This window comes from Pleurodeles waltl, chromosome 8, assembly GCF_031143425.1.
Source record: "Pleurodeles waltl isolate 20211129_DDA chromosome 8, aPleWal1.hap1.20221129, whole genome shotgun sequence".
In the NCBI taxonomy this organism is placed as follows: Eukaryota; Metazoa; Chordata; class Amphibia; order Caudata; family Salamandridae; genus Pleurodeles; species Pleurodeles waltl.
In genome coordinates this window covers 1,543,610,162-1,543,626,898 of record NC_090447.1, presented here as the reverse complement: position 1 = coordinate 1,543,626,898, position 16,737 = coordinate 1,543,610,162, and the positions used below count along the sequence as shown (strand labels likewise).

Genomic DNA, 16,737 nt, shown 5'->3' with positions numbered 1-16,737 from the left:
CTATGCCTCGCTGTGCCACTATATGCACTACAAACTATGCCTCGCTGTGCCACTATATGCACTACAAACTATGCCTCGCTGTGCCACTATATGCACTACAAACTATGCCACGCTGTGCCACTATATGCCTAACAAACTATGCCTCGCTGTGCCACTATATGCCTAACAAACTATGCCACGCTGTGCCACTATATGCCTAACAAACTATGCCTCGCTGTGCCACTTTATGCACAACAAACTATGCCTCGCTGTCCCACTTTATGCACTACAAACTATGCCTCGCTGTGCCACTATATGCACTACAAACTATGCCACGCTGTGCCACTATATGCCTAACAAACTATGCCTCGCTGTGCCACTATATGCCTAACAAACTATGCCACACTGTGCCACTATATGCCTAACAAACTATGCCACGCTGTGCCACTATATGCCTAACAAACTATGCCTCGCTGTGCCACTTTATGCACAACAAACTATGCCTCGCTGTCCCACTTTATGCACTACAAACCCATTGTATAAACCTTGTATAGAGTGCATTATCTCCTGATAATGCTCCCTGGGGGCTCCTGACAGGGTGTCTCTGAATATCCAGGTGCAGAAAAGGCTGCCCTCCGGCTCCTTTTTATTATTATTTTTTTTTTAGAGTGAGCCTATCAGACAACGCAAGCTTTCTAGCTGCAAAGACCTGTTGTCAGCTCACCAAGACAAGTTACTGTGGAGATAGAGCCCGCCCAGTGACTACCATTGGACGGCTTCATTATCACTTTCATTTGCTTGCTTCCTATTCGATTGCTTACCTTGTCCATCTTGTGTTCATCCCTCCCCTGAAGCATAGCCCTTCACTTATGCCCTTGCACTGCTCACTTTAGGGAAATACTTGTTTCTTTTTGCTTAAGCGCTTAATGAGAGTGCATGTGTTTTCCAGCTGCCTCCTTGTGTACTTCTCACCCTCCATGTTGCAGGTTCTCTCTCGTCCATGTACTTATTTCCCCTGCGTGCTCCATGTTTCACTCGTGTTGTTCTCTCCTCCACCTTCTCTCCTTCTCCCCCTCATACTGTGCTCTGCCCCGTACAGCATGAACCAAAGGCATTCGCGGAGCCATTAGTTCTCAGAGGAGAGACCTATTGGCTTTGGCAATGTTTGTGGCAGTAGTGACGGCGGTTATTGTTGCCTTTGCCCTGAGACTTTGCCACCCTGGGCAGTGGTGCCTTGGATGAGGCATGGGGGTCCTAGCGCACTCCCTGAGTCGCAGCTCTGTCGGGCAGGGGTCGTGGGTTGCCAGTGGTGCCAGGGTAGTGTTGCGAAGCCCTCAGCTTCCCATTAGACGCTACAGGAACAGACACCCTTGCATCCGAGAGGCTGTGGCCACCAGAAGCCCCCGCCTGGCACAGCGCCACGAGCTGCAGATCATCATTTCTTGGCACTAATAGATTGCCCTTGACAGAGACTAACCCAACTGTAATTTACGGCGTGTGGCAGCACTCCAGGATGTAATTACATCCGGGACATGGCACCTGGGAGGGGGGCTGTGGTTACACGAGACCGCAGAGTGGAGGCGGCGTAGCTGTCTCTAATGGAGGGGGAAACAAGGTACTAAGGGGGGTTTACTGGAACTGAGGGGCCTTGGAGGGTGGGGGGGCATCCATCCTCAGGGAGAGGCACAGAGAAGGCATAGCCTAAGGGGGGTGGGGGGGATGCAGCACAGGGGAGGCATAGCCTAAGGGGGGGTGGGGCATGCAGCCTCAGGGACAGGCACAGAGGAGGCATAGCCTAAGGGGGGGGCATGCAGCCTCAGGGACAGGCACAGAGGAGGCGTAGCCTAAGGGGGGGGGGATGCAGCACAGAGGCATAGCCTAAGGGGGGGGCCTGTAGCCTCAGGGACAGGCACAGAGGAGGCATAGCCTAAGGGGGGGAGGGCATGCAGCCTCAGAACAGGCACAGAGGAGGCATAGCCTAAAGGGGGGGGGGGCATGCAGCCTCAGGGACAGGCACAGAGGAGGTATAGCCTAAGGAGGGGCCATGCAACCTCAGGGACAGTTACAGAGGAGGCGTAGCCTAAGGGGGGCATGGAGCCTCAGGGACAGGCACAGAGGAGGCTTAGCCTAAGTGGGGGGGCATGTAGCCTCAGGGACAGGCACAGAGGAGGCATAGCCTAAGGGGGGGCATGCAATCTCATGGACAGGCACAGAGGAGGCATAGCCTAAGGGGGGCATGCAGCCTCAGGGACAGGCACAGAGGAGGCATAGCCTAGGGGGGGGCATGCAGCATCAGGGACAGGCACAGAGGAGGCATAGCCTAAGGGGGGGGGGGGACATGCAGCCTCAGGGACAGGCACAGAGGAGGCATAGCCTAAGGGGGGGGGCATGCAGCCTCAGGGACTTGGATACTGAGATCCCACCTTGTTCAGTATTGGTGGTTGGATGCCGAAGCCCCCTGTCCCCTCAAACTGGAAATGATCACCCCTTCCTCTGGCTGCACTAGTGAAGGTCTCGGGGTGGGCGGAACTTGTGGAACTTCATTCTGTGGAATTCAGCGGAGTTACATTACATAGGCTTGTCGCGCTGCTTGAGTTGATTTTTAGCGCTGGGAGCTCGCTCGGTGCTGAGAAATCAGGCCTATAACACCATGCGGTGCGCCAGAGGACGCCGCTGCTGGAGCTGATCTTGCTGCTGCTCGAGTAGATTTTCTACTCGAGCGTCTGCTTTTTCACTGCCAACGTGCGGGACCGCTAGTGGCCGTTCGCACCCGAAAATCTCGCTAGGGGACATCCGTTCTTGCTTACCAACGTACTGTTGGTGAACCATGCGTGAAAATGAACTCCGCCAAGCAGCAGTTGGCAGAGTTTGGCCGGAACTCTGCGTTGGAGTGACCAAAATTCTGCCACCTCTGCCGGCGGAGGTTGTTTCTCTCTCACTTCTGCAGGGGACTCAAAGTGGCACCTGCACATCAAAGCGCTTTACGTGAATGGACGTTAGGTTAGACAGATTTGTAGAGTGCACTATCACCCAGGAGGGTATCCTGGTGCTGTTTGCTGTCCCTCAATACCATACCGCTTGTGGGGTGCCGTTCTTTGGGGTTGTACCTCTTGCAGGATGCTGTCCTGTGGGATCGTACCTCTCACGGAGTGCCACCCCTTGGGACCATCTCACATGGTTGTGCCATACAATTTTGGTCTAAAGGCATGTATGGTGCAGACATATGCATAGTGAAGCCACTGTGTGGTTATTGCTGCTTTGTAAATGCTGTTTCCCAGGAAGCGTAGCCTCGGGAATAGATCTCAGGTCAGAGTGTAGGAGGAGGAGGTTGTTCTTGGACCTGAGAGACCTTTGTTGACGAGGGGCCATGCAGCCTTAGCTTAGAGGAGCGTCGGGACAGCTGCCCCTCGGGGAGAGTGATCAGCTGAGTGTCAGAGAAGGAGGGAGTTTACTAAAGCTGAGAGAGGCCTTGGGTTGTGAGGGACCGTGCAGCCTCAGGGACAGGCACAGAGGAGACAGAGCCTAAGAGAGACCTTCCAGCCTCAGGGACAGGCACAGAGGAGGCGTAGCCTAAGGAGGGGCCATGCAGCCTCAGGGACAGGCACAGAGGAGACATAGCCTAGCGAAGGGGTCTCAGATCAGTGTCTCTGAGAAGGAGGGAGTTTAAAGCTGAGAGAGGCCTTGGGTTGTGAGGGACCGTGCAGCCTCAGGGACAGGCACAGAGGAGACATAGCCTAGCGAAGGGGTCTCAGATCAGTGTCTCTGAGAAGGAGGGAGTTTAAAGCTGAGAGAGGCCTTGGGTTGTGAGGGACCGTGCAGCCTCAGGGACAGGCATAGAGGAGACATAGCCTAGCGAAGGGGTCTCAGATCAGTGTCTCTGAGAAGGAGGGAGTTTAAAGCTGAGAGAGGCCTTGGGTTGTGAGGGACCGTGCAGCCTCAGGGACAGGCATAGAGGAGACATAGCCTAGCGAAGGGGTCTCAGATCAGTGTCTCTGAGAAGGAGGGAGTTTAAAGCTGAGAGAGGCCTTGGGTTGTGAGGGACCGTGCAGCCTCAGGGACAGGCATAGAGGAGACATAGCCTAGCGAAGGGGTCTCAGATCAGTGTCTCTGAGAAGGAGGGAGTTTAAAGCTGAGAGAGGCCTTGGGTTGTGAGGGACCGTGAAGCCTCAGGGACAGGCATAGAGGAGACATAGCCTAGCGAAGGGGTCTCAGATCAGTGTCTCTGAGAAGGAGGGAGTTTAAAGCTGAGAGAGGCCTTGGGTTGTGAGGGACCGTGCAGCCTCAGGGACAGGCATAGAGGAGACATAGCCTAGCGAAGGGGTCTCAGATCAGTGTCTCTGAGAAGGAGGGAGTTTAAAGCTGAGAGAGGCCTTGGGTTGTGAGGGACCGTGCAGCCTCAGGGACAGGCACAGAGGAGACATAGCCTAGCGAAGGGGTCTCAGATCAGTGTCTCGGAGAAGGAGGGAGTTTAAAGCTGAGAGAGGCCTTGGGTTGTGAGGGACCGTGCAGCCTCAGGGACAGGCATAGAGGAGACATAGCCTAGCGAAGGGGTCTCAGATCAGTGTCTCTGAGAAGGAGGGAGTTTAAAGCTGAGAGAGGCCTTGGGTTGTGAGGGACCGTGCAGCCTCAGGGACAGGCATAGAGGAGACATAGCCTAGCGAAGGGGTCTCAGATCAGTGTCTCTGAGAAGGAGGGAGTTTAAAGCTGAGAGAGGCCTTGGGTTGTGAGGGACCGTGCAGCCTCAGGGACAGGCATAGAGGAGACATAGCCTAGCGAAGGGGTCTCAGATCAGTGTCTCTGAGAAGGAGGGAGTTTAAAGCTGAGAGAGGCCTTGGGTTGTGAGGGACCGTGCAGCCTCAGGGACAGGCATAGAGGAGACATAGCCTAGCGAAGGGGTCTCAGATCAGTGTCTCTGAGAAGGTGGGAGTTTAAAGCTGAGAGAGGCCTTGGGTTGTGAGGGACCGTGCAGCCTCAGGGACAGGCATAGAGGAGACATAGCCTAGCGAAGGGGTCTCAGATCAGTGTCTCTGAGAAGGAGGGAGTTTAAAGCTGAGAGAGGCCTTGGGTTGTGAGGGACCGTGCAGCCTCAGGGACAGGCATAGAGGAGACATAGCCTAGCGAAGGGGTCTCAGATCAGTGTCTCTGAGAAGGAGGGAGTTTAAAGCTGAGAGAGGCCTTGGGTTGTGAGGGACCGTGCAGCCTCAGGGACAGGCATAGAGGAGACATAGCCTAGCGAAGGGGTCTCAGATCAGTGTCTCGGAGAAGGAGGGAGTTTAAAGCTGAGAGAGGCCTTGGGTTGTGAGGGACCGTGCAGCCTCAGGGACAGGCATAGAGGAGACATAGCCTAGCGAAGGGGTCTCAGATCAGTGTCTCGGAGAAGGAGGGAGTTTAAAGCTGAGAGAGGCCTTGGGTTGTGAGGGACCGTGCAGCCTCAGGGACAGGCATAGAGGAGACATAGCCTAGCGAAGGGGTCTCAGATCAGTGTCTCGGAGAAGGAGGGAGTTTAAAGCTGAGAGAGGCCTTGGGTTGTGAGGGACCGTGCAGCCTCAGGGACAGGCATAGAGGAGACATAGCCTAGCGAAGGGGTCTCAGATCAGTGTCTCGGAGAAGGAGGGAGTTTAAAGCTGAGAGAGGCCTTGGGTTGTGAGGGACCGTGCAGCCTCAGGGACAGGCATAGAGGAGACATAGCCTAGCGAAGGGGTCTCAGATCAGTGTCTCGGAGAAGGAGGGAGTTTAAAGCTGAGAGAGGCCTTGGGTTGTGAGGGACCGTGCAGCCTCAGGGACAGGCATAGAGGAGACATAGCCTAGCGAAGGGGTCTCAGATCAGTGTCTCGGAGAAGGAGGGAGTTTAAAGCTGAGAGAGGCCTTGGGTTGTGAGGGACCGTGCAGCCTCAGGGACAGGCATAGAGGAGACATAGCCTAGCGAAGGGGTCTCAGATCAGTGTCTCGGAGAAGGAGGGAGTTTAAAGCTGAGAGAGGCCTTGGGTTGTGAGGGACCGTGCAGCCTCAGGGACAGGCATAGAGGAGACATAGCCTAGCGAAGGGGTCTCAGATCAGTGTCTCGGAGAAGGAGGGAGTTTAAAGCTGAGAGAGGCCTTGGGTTGTGAGGGACCGTGCAGCCTCAGGGACAGGCACAGAGGAGACATAGCCTAGCGAAGGGGTCTCAGATCAGTGTCTCTGAGAAGGAGGGAGTTTAAAGCTGAGAGAGGCCTTGGGTTGTGAGGGACCGTGCAGCCTCAGGGACAGGCACAGAGGAGACATAGCCTAGCGAAGGGGTCTCAGATCAGTGTCTCTGAGAAGGAGGGAGTTTAAAGCTGAGAGAGGCCTTGGGTTGTGAGGGACCGTGCAGCCTCAGGGACAGGCATAGAGGAGACATAGCCTAGCGAAGGGGTCTCAGATCAGTGTCTCGGAGAAGGAGGGAGTTTAAAGCTGAGAGAGGCCTTGGGTTGTGAGGGACCGTGCAGCCTCAGGGACAGGCATAGAGGAGACATAGCCTAGCGAAGGGGTCTCAGATCAGTGTCTCGGAGAAGGAGGGAGTTTAAAGCTGAGAGAGGCCTTGGGTTGTGAGGGACCGTGCAGCCTCAGGGACAGGCATAGAGGAGACATAGCCTAGCGAAGGGGTCTCAGATCAGTTTCTCGGAGAAGGAGGGAGTTTAAAGCTGAGAGAGGCCTTGGGTTGTGAGGGACCGTGCAGCCTCAGGGACAGGCATAGAGGAGACATAGCCTAGCGAAGGGGTCTCAGATCAGTGTCTCTGAGAAGGAGGGAGTTTAAAGCTGAGAGAGGCCTTGGGTTGTGAGGGACCGTGCAGCCTCAGGGACAGGCATAGAGGAGACATAGCCTAGCGAAGGGGTCTCAGATCAGTGTCTCGGAGAAGGAGGGAGTTTAAAGCTGAGAGAGGCCTTGGGTTGTGAGGGACCGTGCAGCCTCAGGGACAGGCATAGAGGAGACATAGCCTAGCGAAGGGGTCTCAGATCAGTGTCTCGGAGAAGGAGGGAGTTTAAAGCTGAGAGAGGCCTTGGGTTGTGAGGGACCGTGCAGCCTCAGGGACAGGCATAGAGGAGACATAGCCTAGCGAAGGGGTCTCAGATCAGTGTCTCGGAGAAGGAGGGAGTTTAAAGCTGAGAGAGGCCTTGGGTTGTGAGGGACCGTGCAGCCTCAGGGACAGGCATAGAGGAGACATAGCCTAGCGAAGGGGTCTCAGATCAGTGTCTCGGAGAAGGAGGGGGTTTACTGAGGTCTGAATACTCGACATCGTCTCCTGCTTTCTGTTGCAGATCACACCTCAGTGGGTGGCCTGGGGGACAGCTTCTATGAGTACTTGCTCAAGGCATGGCTGATGTCGGAGAAGACGGACACGGAAGCGAGGAAGATGTACGATGATGCCATTGAGGTAAGGGGCTCTGAGCACGACAACCCCAGTCCAAAGATCATTGACAAATAGCATTGATACAGGTCATTATTAATACCATCGATACATGTCATTGTAAATAGCATCGATACAGGTCATTATAAATAGCACTGATAAAGGTCGTTATCAAATAGCATCGATACAGGTCATTATTAATTCCATTGATACTTGTCATTGTAAATAGCATTGATTCAAGTCATTATTAATACCATCAATACATGTCTTTGTAAATAGCATCAATACAGGTCATTATTAATACCATCGATGCATGTCATTGTAAATAGCATCGATACAGGTCATTATTAATACCATCAATACATGTCTTTGTAAATAGCATCAATACAGGTCATTATTAATACCATCGACACATGTCATTGTAAATAGCATCGATACAGGTCATTATAAATAGCATTGATACAAGTCATTGTAAATAGCATCGATACAGGTCATTATTAATACCATCGATGCATGTCATTGTAAATAGCATCGATACAGGTCATTATTAATACCATCGATGCATGTCATTGTAAATAGCATCGATACAGGTCATTATAAATAGCATTGATACAAGTCATTGTAAATAGCATCGATACAGGTCATTATAAATAGCATTGATACAAGTCATTGTAAATAGCATCGATACAGGTCATTATTAATACCATCAATACATGTCTTTGTAAATAGCATCAATACAGGTCATTATTAATACCATCGACACATGTCATTGTAAATAGCATCGATACAGGTCATTATAAATAGCATTGATACAAGTCATTGTAAATAGCATCGATACAGGTCATTATTAATACCATTGATGCATGTCATTGTAAATAGCATCGATACAGGTCATTATAAATAGCATTGATACAAGTCATTGTAAATAGCATCGATACAGGTCATTATTAATACCATCAATACAAATCATTGTAAATAGCATCGATACAGGTCATTATAAATAGCATTGATACAAGTCATTGTAAATAGCATCGATACAGGTCATTATTAATACCATCGATGCATGTCATTGTAAATAGCATCGATACAGGTCATTATAAATAGCATTGTTACAGTTCATTATTAAATAGCACTGATACAGGTCATTATTAAATAGCATCGATACAGGTCATTATTAATACCATTGATACATGTCATTGTACATAGCATCGATACAGGTCATTATAAACAGTATTGATACAGGTCATTAATAATACCATCTATACGTCTCATTATTAAATAGCATCAATGTATGTAATTAAATAGCATTGGTACATTTCATTGTAAATAGCATCGATACAGGTCATTATTAAATAGCATTGATACATATTATAAATAACATTGATACATATCATTATAAATAGCATTGATACAAATCATTATTATTAAATAGCATTGATACATGTCATTATAAATAGCAACGATACAAATCATTATTAAATAGCATCGATATATGTCTTTATAAACAACATCGATACAGTCCTTATTAAATAGCATCGATATGTGTCATTATTAAATAGCATTTATACAGGTCATTATTAAATCACATTGGTTAAATAGCATTGATACAGGCTGAGTTCAGCCCACAGTAAAACAGAATGTCAAGGACTGGCAGGAAAACCTCGCGCAATAGATGGAGCTTTCGGAGGGTTCCAAAATGACCATTTACTAGGAATTTCTGTCTCTGGTTGTGTGTGGGCGAGAGGAGGGTCCTTGAGGGTGGGAAACGATGAACCATGGTTCTGGTAACCCTCCGGCTCTAGTCCATCTGGTCTGGGATGCAGTCCAGTGCCCTGATGCCCTCTTTGTAGCGGGCAAGGGAGGTATTTGTATCATCATGAGTGTGTCCATTGCTGGACTTGGCTCGGTTGGTTCATGAGATCAGACATGGGAGATGACTTTCGGGCCATGGTCGGTCAGACAAGGGGCGCTCTCAGGACATCGACTGGGTGTCTTATGAGACAAGGGTGCTCTCAGGACATTGACTGGGTGTCTTATGAGACAAGGGGCGCTCTCAGGACATCGACTGGGTGTCTTATGAGACAAGAGGCGCTCTCAGGACATCGACTGGGTGTCTTATGAGACAAGGGGTGCTCTCAGGACATCAACTGGGTGTCTTATGAGACAAGGGGCGCTCGCTGAGGGTTTTATGAGGCAAGGGGCGCTCTCAGGACATCGACTGGGTGTCTTATGAGACAAGGGTGCTCTCAGGACATTGACTGGGTGTCTTATGAGACAAGGGGCGCTCTCAGGACATCGACTGGGTGTCTTATGAGACAAGGGGCGCTCTCAGGACATCAACTGGGTGTCTTATGAGACAAGGGGCGCTCTCAGGACATCAACTGGGTGTCTTATGAGACAAGGGGCGCTCTCAGGACATTGACTAGATGTCTTATGAGACAAGGGGCGCTCGCTGAGGGTTTTATGAGACAAGGGGCGCTCGCTGAGGGTTTTATGAGACAAGCGACTCTCTCAGGACATCGACTGGGTGTCTTATGAGACAAGGGGCGCTCTCAGGACATCGACTGGGTGTCTTATGAGACAAGGGGCGCTCGCTGAGGGTTTTATGAGGCAAGGGGCGCTCTCAGGACATCGACTGGGTGTCTTATGAGACAAGGGGCGCTCTCAGGACATCGACTGGGTGTCTTATGAGACAAGGGGCGCTCTCAGGACATTGACTAGATGTCTTATGAGACAAGGGGCGCTCGCTGAGGGTTTTGAGACAAGCGACGCTCTCAGGACGTAGACTGTGTTTATTATGAGACAAGGGGCACTCTCAGGACATCGACTGGGTGTCTTATGAGACAAGGGGCGCTCTCAGGACATCGACTGGGTGTCTTATGAGACAAGGGGCGCTCTCAGGACATCGACTGCGTGTCTTATGAGACAAGGGGCGCTCGCTGAGGGTTTTGAGACAAGCAACGCTCTCAGGACGTAGACTGTGTTTATTATGAGACAAGTGGCACTCTCAGGACATCGACTGGGTGTTTTATGAGACAAGGGGCGCTCTCAGGACATCAACTGGGTGTCTTATGAGACAAGGGGCGCTCGCTAAGGGTTTTATGAGGCAAGGGGCGCTCTCAGGACATTGACTGGGTGTCTTATGAGACAAGGGGCGCTCTCAGGACATCGACTGGGTGTCTTATGTGACAAGGGGCGCTCTCAGGACATCGACTGGGTGTCTTATGAGACAAGGGGCGCTCTCAGGACATCGACTGGTTGTCTTATGAGACAAGGGGCACTTGCTGAGGGTTTTATGAGACAAGGGGCGCTCTCAGGACATCGACTGGGTGTCTTATGAGACAAGGGGCGCTCTCAGGACATCGACTGGGTGTCTTATGAGACAAGGGGCGCTCTCAGGACATTGACTGGGTGTCTTATGAGACAAGGGGCGCTCTCAGGACATCGACTGGGTGTCTTATGAGACAAGGGGCGCTCTCAGGACATTGACTGGGTGTCTTATGAGACAAGGGGCGCTCTCAGGACATCGACTGGGTGTCTTATGAGACAAGGGGCGCTCTCAGGACATTGACTGGGTGTCTTATGAGACAAGGGGCGCTCGCTGAGGGTTTTATGAGGCAAGGGGCGCTCTCAGGACATCGACTGGGTGTCTTATGAGACAAGGGGCGCTCTCAGGACATTGACTGGGTGTCTTATGAGACAAGGGGCGCTCTCAGGACATCGACTGGGTGTCTTATGAGACAAGGGGCGCTCTCAGGACATTGACTGGGTGTCTTATGAGACAAGGGGCGCTCGCTGAGGGTTTTATGAGGCAAGGGGCGCTCTCAGGACATCGACTGGGTGTCTTATGAGACCAGGGTGCTCTCAGGACATTGACTGGGTGTCTTATGAGACAAGGGGTGCTCTCAGGACATCGACTGGGTGTCTTATGAGACAAGGGGCGTTCTCAGGACATCGACTGGGTGTCTTATGAGACAAGGGGCGCTCTCAGGACATCGACTGGGTGTCTTATGAGACAAGGGGCGCTCTCAGGACATTGACTGGGTGTCTTATGAGACAAGGGGCGCTCGCTGAGGGTTTTATGAGGCAAGGGGCGCTCTCAGGACATCGACTGGGTGTCTTATGAGACCAGGGTGCTCTCAGGACATTGACTGGGTGTCTTATGAGACAAGGGGTGCTCTCAGGACATCGACTGGGTGTCTTATGAGACAAGGGGCGCTCGCTGAGGGTTTTGAGACAAGCGACGCTCTCAGGACGTAGACTGTGTTTATTATGAGACAAGTGGCACTCTCAGGACATCGACTGGGTGTCTTATGAGACAAGGGGCGCTCTCAGGACATCAACTGGGTGTCTTATGAGACAAGGGGCGCTCGCTGAGGGTTTTATGAGGCAAGAGGCGCTCTCAGGACATTGACTGGGTGTCTTATGAGACAAGGGGCGCTCTCAGGACATTGACTGGGTGTCTTATGAGACAAGGGGCGCTCTCAGGACATCGACTGGGTGTCTTATGAGACAAGGGGCGCTCTCAGGACATCGACTGGTTGTCTTATGAGACAAGGGGCACTTGCTGAGGGTTTTATGAGACAAGGGGCGCTCTCAGGACATCGACTGGGTGTCTTATGAGACAAGGGGCGCTCTCAGGACATCGACTGGGTGTCTTATGAGACAAGGGGCGCTCTCAGGACATTGACTGGATGTCTTATGAGACAAGGGGCGCTCTCAGGACATCGACTGGGTGTCTTATGAGACAAGGGGCGCTCTCAGGACATTGACTGGGTGTCTTATGAGACAAGGGGCGCTCTCAGGACATCGACTGGGTGTCTTATGAGACAAGGGGCGTTCTCAGGACATCGACTGGGTGTCTTATGAGACAAGGGGCGTTCTCAGGACATTGACTGGGTGTCTTATGAGACAAGGGGCAGTCGCTGAGGGTTCTATGAGACAAGGGTGCTCTCTGGACATTGACTGTGTGTTTTATAAGACTTGGGGCACTCTCAGAGCACTGACTGAGGGTTTTGTTAGCTTTGAGGGGCAGTAAGACAAGGGGCGCTCTCAGGACACTGACTGAGAGTTTTGTTACTTTGGCAGGCTCTGAGACAAGGGGCGCTCTCAGGACACTGACTGAGAGTTTTGTTACTTTGGCAGGCTCTGAGACAAGGGGCGCTCTCAGGACACTGAGGGTTTTGTTACTTTGGCAGGCTCTGAGACAAGGGGCGCTCTCAGGACACTGACTGAGGGTTTTGTTACTTTGGCAGGCTCTGAGACAAGGGGCGCTCTCAGGACACTGACTGAGGGTTTTGTTACTTTGGCAGACACTGAGACAAGTCACACTTTCAGGGCACTGACTCAGGGTTTTCTTTGCTTGGATGGGCAGTAGTCAAGGGGTGCTCTCATGATATGTGTGTTGGTTTTCACAGGCAGTAAGATGGGGGGCTCTCAGGACATGGCTTAGGGGTGTGTTGGTTTTCACAGGCAGTAAGATGGGGGGCTCTCAGGACGTGGCTGAGGGGTTTGTTGGCTTTCACAGGCAGTAAGATGGGGGTTCTCATGACAAGGGTGAGGGGTGCGTTGGCTTTCACAGGCAGTAAGATGGGGGGCTCTCAGGACATGGCTGAGGGGTGTGTTGGCTTTTACAGGCAGTAAGATGGGGGGCTCTCAGGACATGGCTGAGGGGTGTGTTGGTTTTCACAGGCAGTAAGATGGGGGGCTCTCAGGACGTGGCTGAGGGGTTTGTTGGCTTTCACAGGCAGTAAGATGGGGGACCTCATGACAAGGGTGAGGGGTGCGTTGGCTTTCACAGGCAGTAAGATGGGGGGCTCTCAGGACATGGCTGAGGGGTGTGTTGGCTTTCACAGGCAGTAAGATGAGGGGCGCTCTCAGGACGTGGCTGAGGGGTTTGTTGGCTTTCACAGGCAGTAAGATGGGGGGCTCTCAGGACATGGCTGAGGGGTGTGTTGGTTTTCACAGGCAGTAAGATGAGGGGCTCTCAGGACATGGCTGAGGGGTGTGTTGGTTTTCACAGGCAGTAAGATGGGGGGCTCTCAGGACATGGCTGGGGGGTGTGTTGGCTTTCACAGGCAGTAAGATCGGGGGCTCTCAGGACGTGGCTGAGGGGTGTGTTGGCTTTCACAGGCAGTAAGATGGGGGGCTCTCAGGACATGGCTGAGGGGTGTGTTGGTTTTCACAGGCAGTAAGATGGGGGGCTCTCAGGACATGGCTGGGGGGTGTGTTGGCTTTCACAGGCAGTAAGATCGGGGGCTCTCAGGACGTGGCTGAGGGGTGTGTTGGCTTTCACAGGCAGTAAGATGGGGGGCTCTCAGGACATGGCTGAGGGGTGTGTTGGTTTTCACAGGCAGTAAGATGAGGGGCTCTCAGGACATGGCTGAGGGGTGTGTTGGCTTTCACAGGCAGTAAGATGAGGGGCGCTCTCAGGACATGGCTGAGGGGTGTGTTGGTTTTCACAGGCAGTAAGATGAGGGGCTCTCAGGACATGGCTGAGGGGTGTGTTGGCTTTCACAGGCAGTAAGATGGGGGCTCTCAGGACATGGCTGGGGGGTGTGTTGGCTTTCACAGGCAGTAAGATGGGGGGCTCTTAGGACATGGCTGAGGGGTGTGTTGGTTTTCACAGGCAGTAAGATGGGGGGCTCTCAGGACGTGGCTGAGGGGTTTGTTGGCTTTCACAGGCAGTAAGATGGGGGTTCTCATGACAAGGGTGAGGGGTGCGTTGGCTTTCACAGGCAGTAAGATGGGGGGCTCTCAGGACATGGCTGAGGGGTGTGTTGGCTTTCACAGGCAGTAAGATGGGGGTTCTCATGACAAGGGTGAGGGGTGCGTTGGCCTTCACAGGCAGTAAGATGGGGGGCTCTCAGGACATGGCTGAGGGGTGTGTTGGCTTTCACAGGCAGTAAGATGGGGGCTCTCAGGACATGGCTGGGGGGTGTGTTGGCTTTCACAGGCAGTAAGATGGGGGGCTCTTAGGACATGGCTGAGGGGTGTGTTGGTTTTCACAGGCAGTAAGATGGGGGGCTCTCAGGACGTGGCTGAGGGGTTTGTTGGCTTTCACAGGCAGTAAGATGGGGGTTCTCATGACAAGGGTGAGGGGTGCGTTGGCTTTCACAGGCAGTAAGATGGGGGGCTCTCAGGACATGGCTGAGGGGTGTGTTGGCTTTCACAGGCAGTAAGATGGGGGTTCTCATGACAAGGGTGAGGGGTGCGTTGGCCTTCACAGGCAGTAAGATGGGGGGCTCTCAGGACATGGCTGGGGGGTGTGTTGGCTTTCACAGGCAGTAAGATGGGGGGCTCTCAGGACATGGCTGAGGGGTGTGTTGGTTTTCACAGGCAGTAAGACAAGGGTCAGGAGACTGACTGGTGGGTTTGTGGCTCTCACAAGTACAGCATTCATAAACAGAAGAATGTCTAAAGGTCTGCGCTGACCTCTTACATCAGTGTGTACCCCTTTGCCTCCTGCAGGCTATAGAGCGCCACCTGATCCGGAAGTCCAACGGCGGGTTGACCTTCATCGGCGAGTGGAAGAACGGGCACCTGGAGAGGAAGATGGGGCACCTGACCTGCTTCGCCGGAGGGATGCTGGCCCTGGGCGCAGACGGGTCCAGAGACGACAAGGCCGGGCACTACCTGCAGCTGGGAGCGGAGATCGCACACACCTGCCATGAGTCCTACGACAGGACAGGTGAGAGGCCAGGCTGTGCCTACTGGACATGGCACAGGAGGCCGGACCTGACCTGCTCCGGCTGCTTCCTGCTCAAGTCCTGGTTTGGGTTTTGTTTCGTGCCAGTGGTTGCAAAGCCACTGGGCTTCATCCGGGAGGGGCAGCAAACCTTAGAGAGGTGCATCCTGTCACTGCACCTGGTGGACGCCCAGACATGTCATTGCACATGGGATCCATGTGAACAGATAGACCAATCAGCAGCCTGTGGCACAGAAGGGTGAGTGACTCCATCCTGTCTTGAGACGTCCCTTCCGGATATGGGGTCCAACACCTGGATAAGTCTTTGCCTCTCAGTGAAGCTCTGCTCGTGGCTGTGCCCGTCCAGGGCTACCCCAGTCCCCTGGTCCGGGATATTTGTAAAATGCCAAGCACAGTCCTGGACTGTTTTTGGTGTTGGTTCTGTCACAGCAGGCACACAACGGTGTTACAGCTCACACCTGTCTTAGAATGTTTTTAAACACAGACATGTTGTATGTCAGCAAGCATGCCTCGCTGCCCACCACTGACGTCATCATCTCATGTGTGCGGCGTGTGCTGCTTGAGTCCCCATGCCGGACACGGTGTGCAAGGGCTGCCCTTGGTCTCGGAAGAGCCTCGGTCCAGGGTGCTCCAGGCCATTGATGACAGGGATGCCTAGAGTTGTCCATCCGGTGTGGATTGGGCACCACTGACTCGCTCATCAGGGGCATCACCGCGCCACGCCTGGCTTCCATCAGCTTCCTTCTCTGGGGTGTCTACCTGGCTGTGATGCACGTGCCCTAGGGCACCTCTCGACATTTCAGTAAAACCCAGCTTCCCTCTGTTATCCCCCATTTTCAAGTGAAGGAATACTGCAGTAATAAGCCTGGAGGAATTATGTTGGTAATTCCAGGTGTGGCATTACCAGTGTGATTTCCCTCAGAATGTGTTATGAGGCCACAAAGACCATCAGCAGACCGTTTACCCGCTCGTTTGCACATAGTGCCTGAATGGCGAGCCTCGTGGCACTGGGGCTTGACTGGTCTCAGCAGATAGGGTGGGATGGTAACAGGGTAGAGGTGGAGCCTTCAGAGGCCAGACCCTCTGACATCTTGTCTCAGACTCCTTCTTATGTTGCTTGCCCCCGATCTTCTCCCCTTTCTCTTGAGCATGTCTCCGCAGTGACCGGTTGGATGTTTGCAGCAGCCTTGCCTGACACTACACTGAGCTCCGCAGAGGCACAGGGTTGACTGCTTGGATTGCACTTCCTGATCCTCGATGGTCCTGGCACCTGGCCTGCCTGGTACACAGCTTCTTGTTCTCCAGGAGGCATCTGCTGCTCTTTTTCTGAAGTCTTGTTTTGAGGTCAGTGACTGGATCCCTCACAGTTGAACTACTGGGGAGAGTTTAAAGGGGAGACTGTTTCTAATGGCTCTTGGCTCCCCTTGAAAGAAGCCTTTTCCTCTCATTTGCCTCACATCAGAGTCCATTCATTGGGACAGTCACAAGAGTTGGCAGGTAGAAGCCTCCGTCACTCTAAAGGTAGTGGTTCCTTGTGCCCATCTGCAGAACGAGGCAGGGAAGGATGGCAGAGAAGGCAGGTGCGGCTGGTGGGGATCTCTTCAGATGGCACTAATGGTGAATGGATCAGTAATGTAGGCAAAGCATTGCCACCCCCTTCGGAAGCGCCTGCCCTCTATCCCACCC

At 52.8% G+C, this 16,737-nt stretch overlaps 1 protein-coding gene across 2 annotated transcripts in view; it reads left to right on the top strand.

Annotated features, from left to right (window-relative positions):
* MAN1A2 (mannosidase alpha class 1A member 2) overlaps positions 1–16,737 on the top strand; it is a 315,131-nt gene that overhangs the window by 254,004 nt on the left and 44,390 nt on the right. For both annotated transcript variants that reach the window (XM_069203015.1, XM_069203014.1), the window contains exons 10-11: positions 7,255–7,370; positions 14,814–15,033. In XM_069203015.1, coding sequence (XP_069059116.1) covers positions 7,255–7,370; positions 14,814–15,033 — 336 coding nt within the window. The remainder of the gene's footprint in view (positions 1–7,254; positions 7,371–14,813; positions 15,034–16,737) is intronic.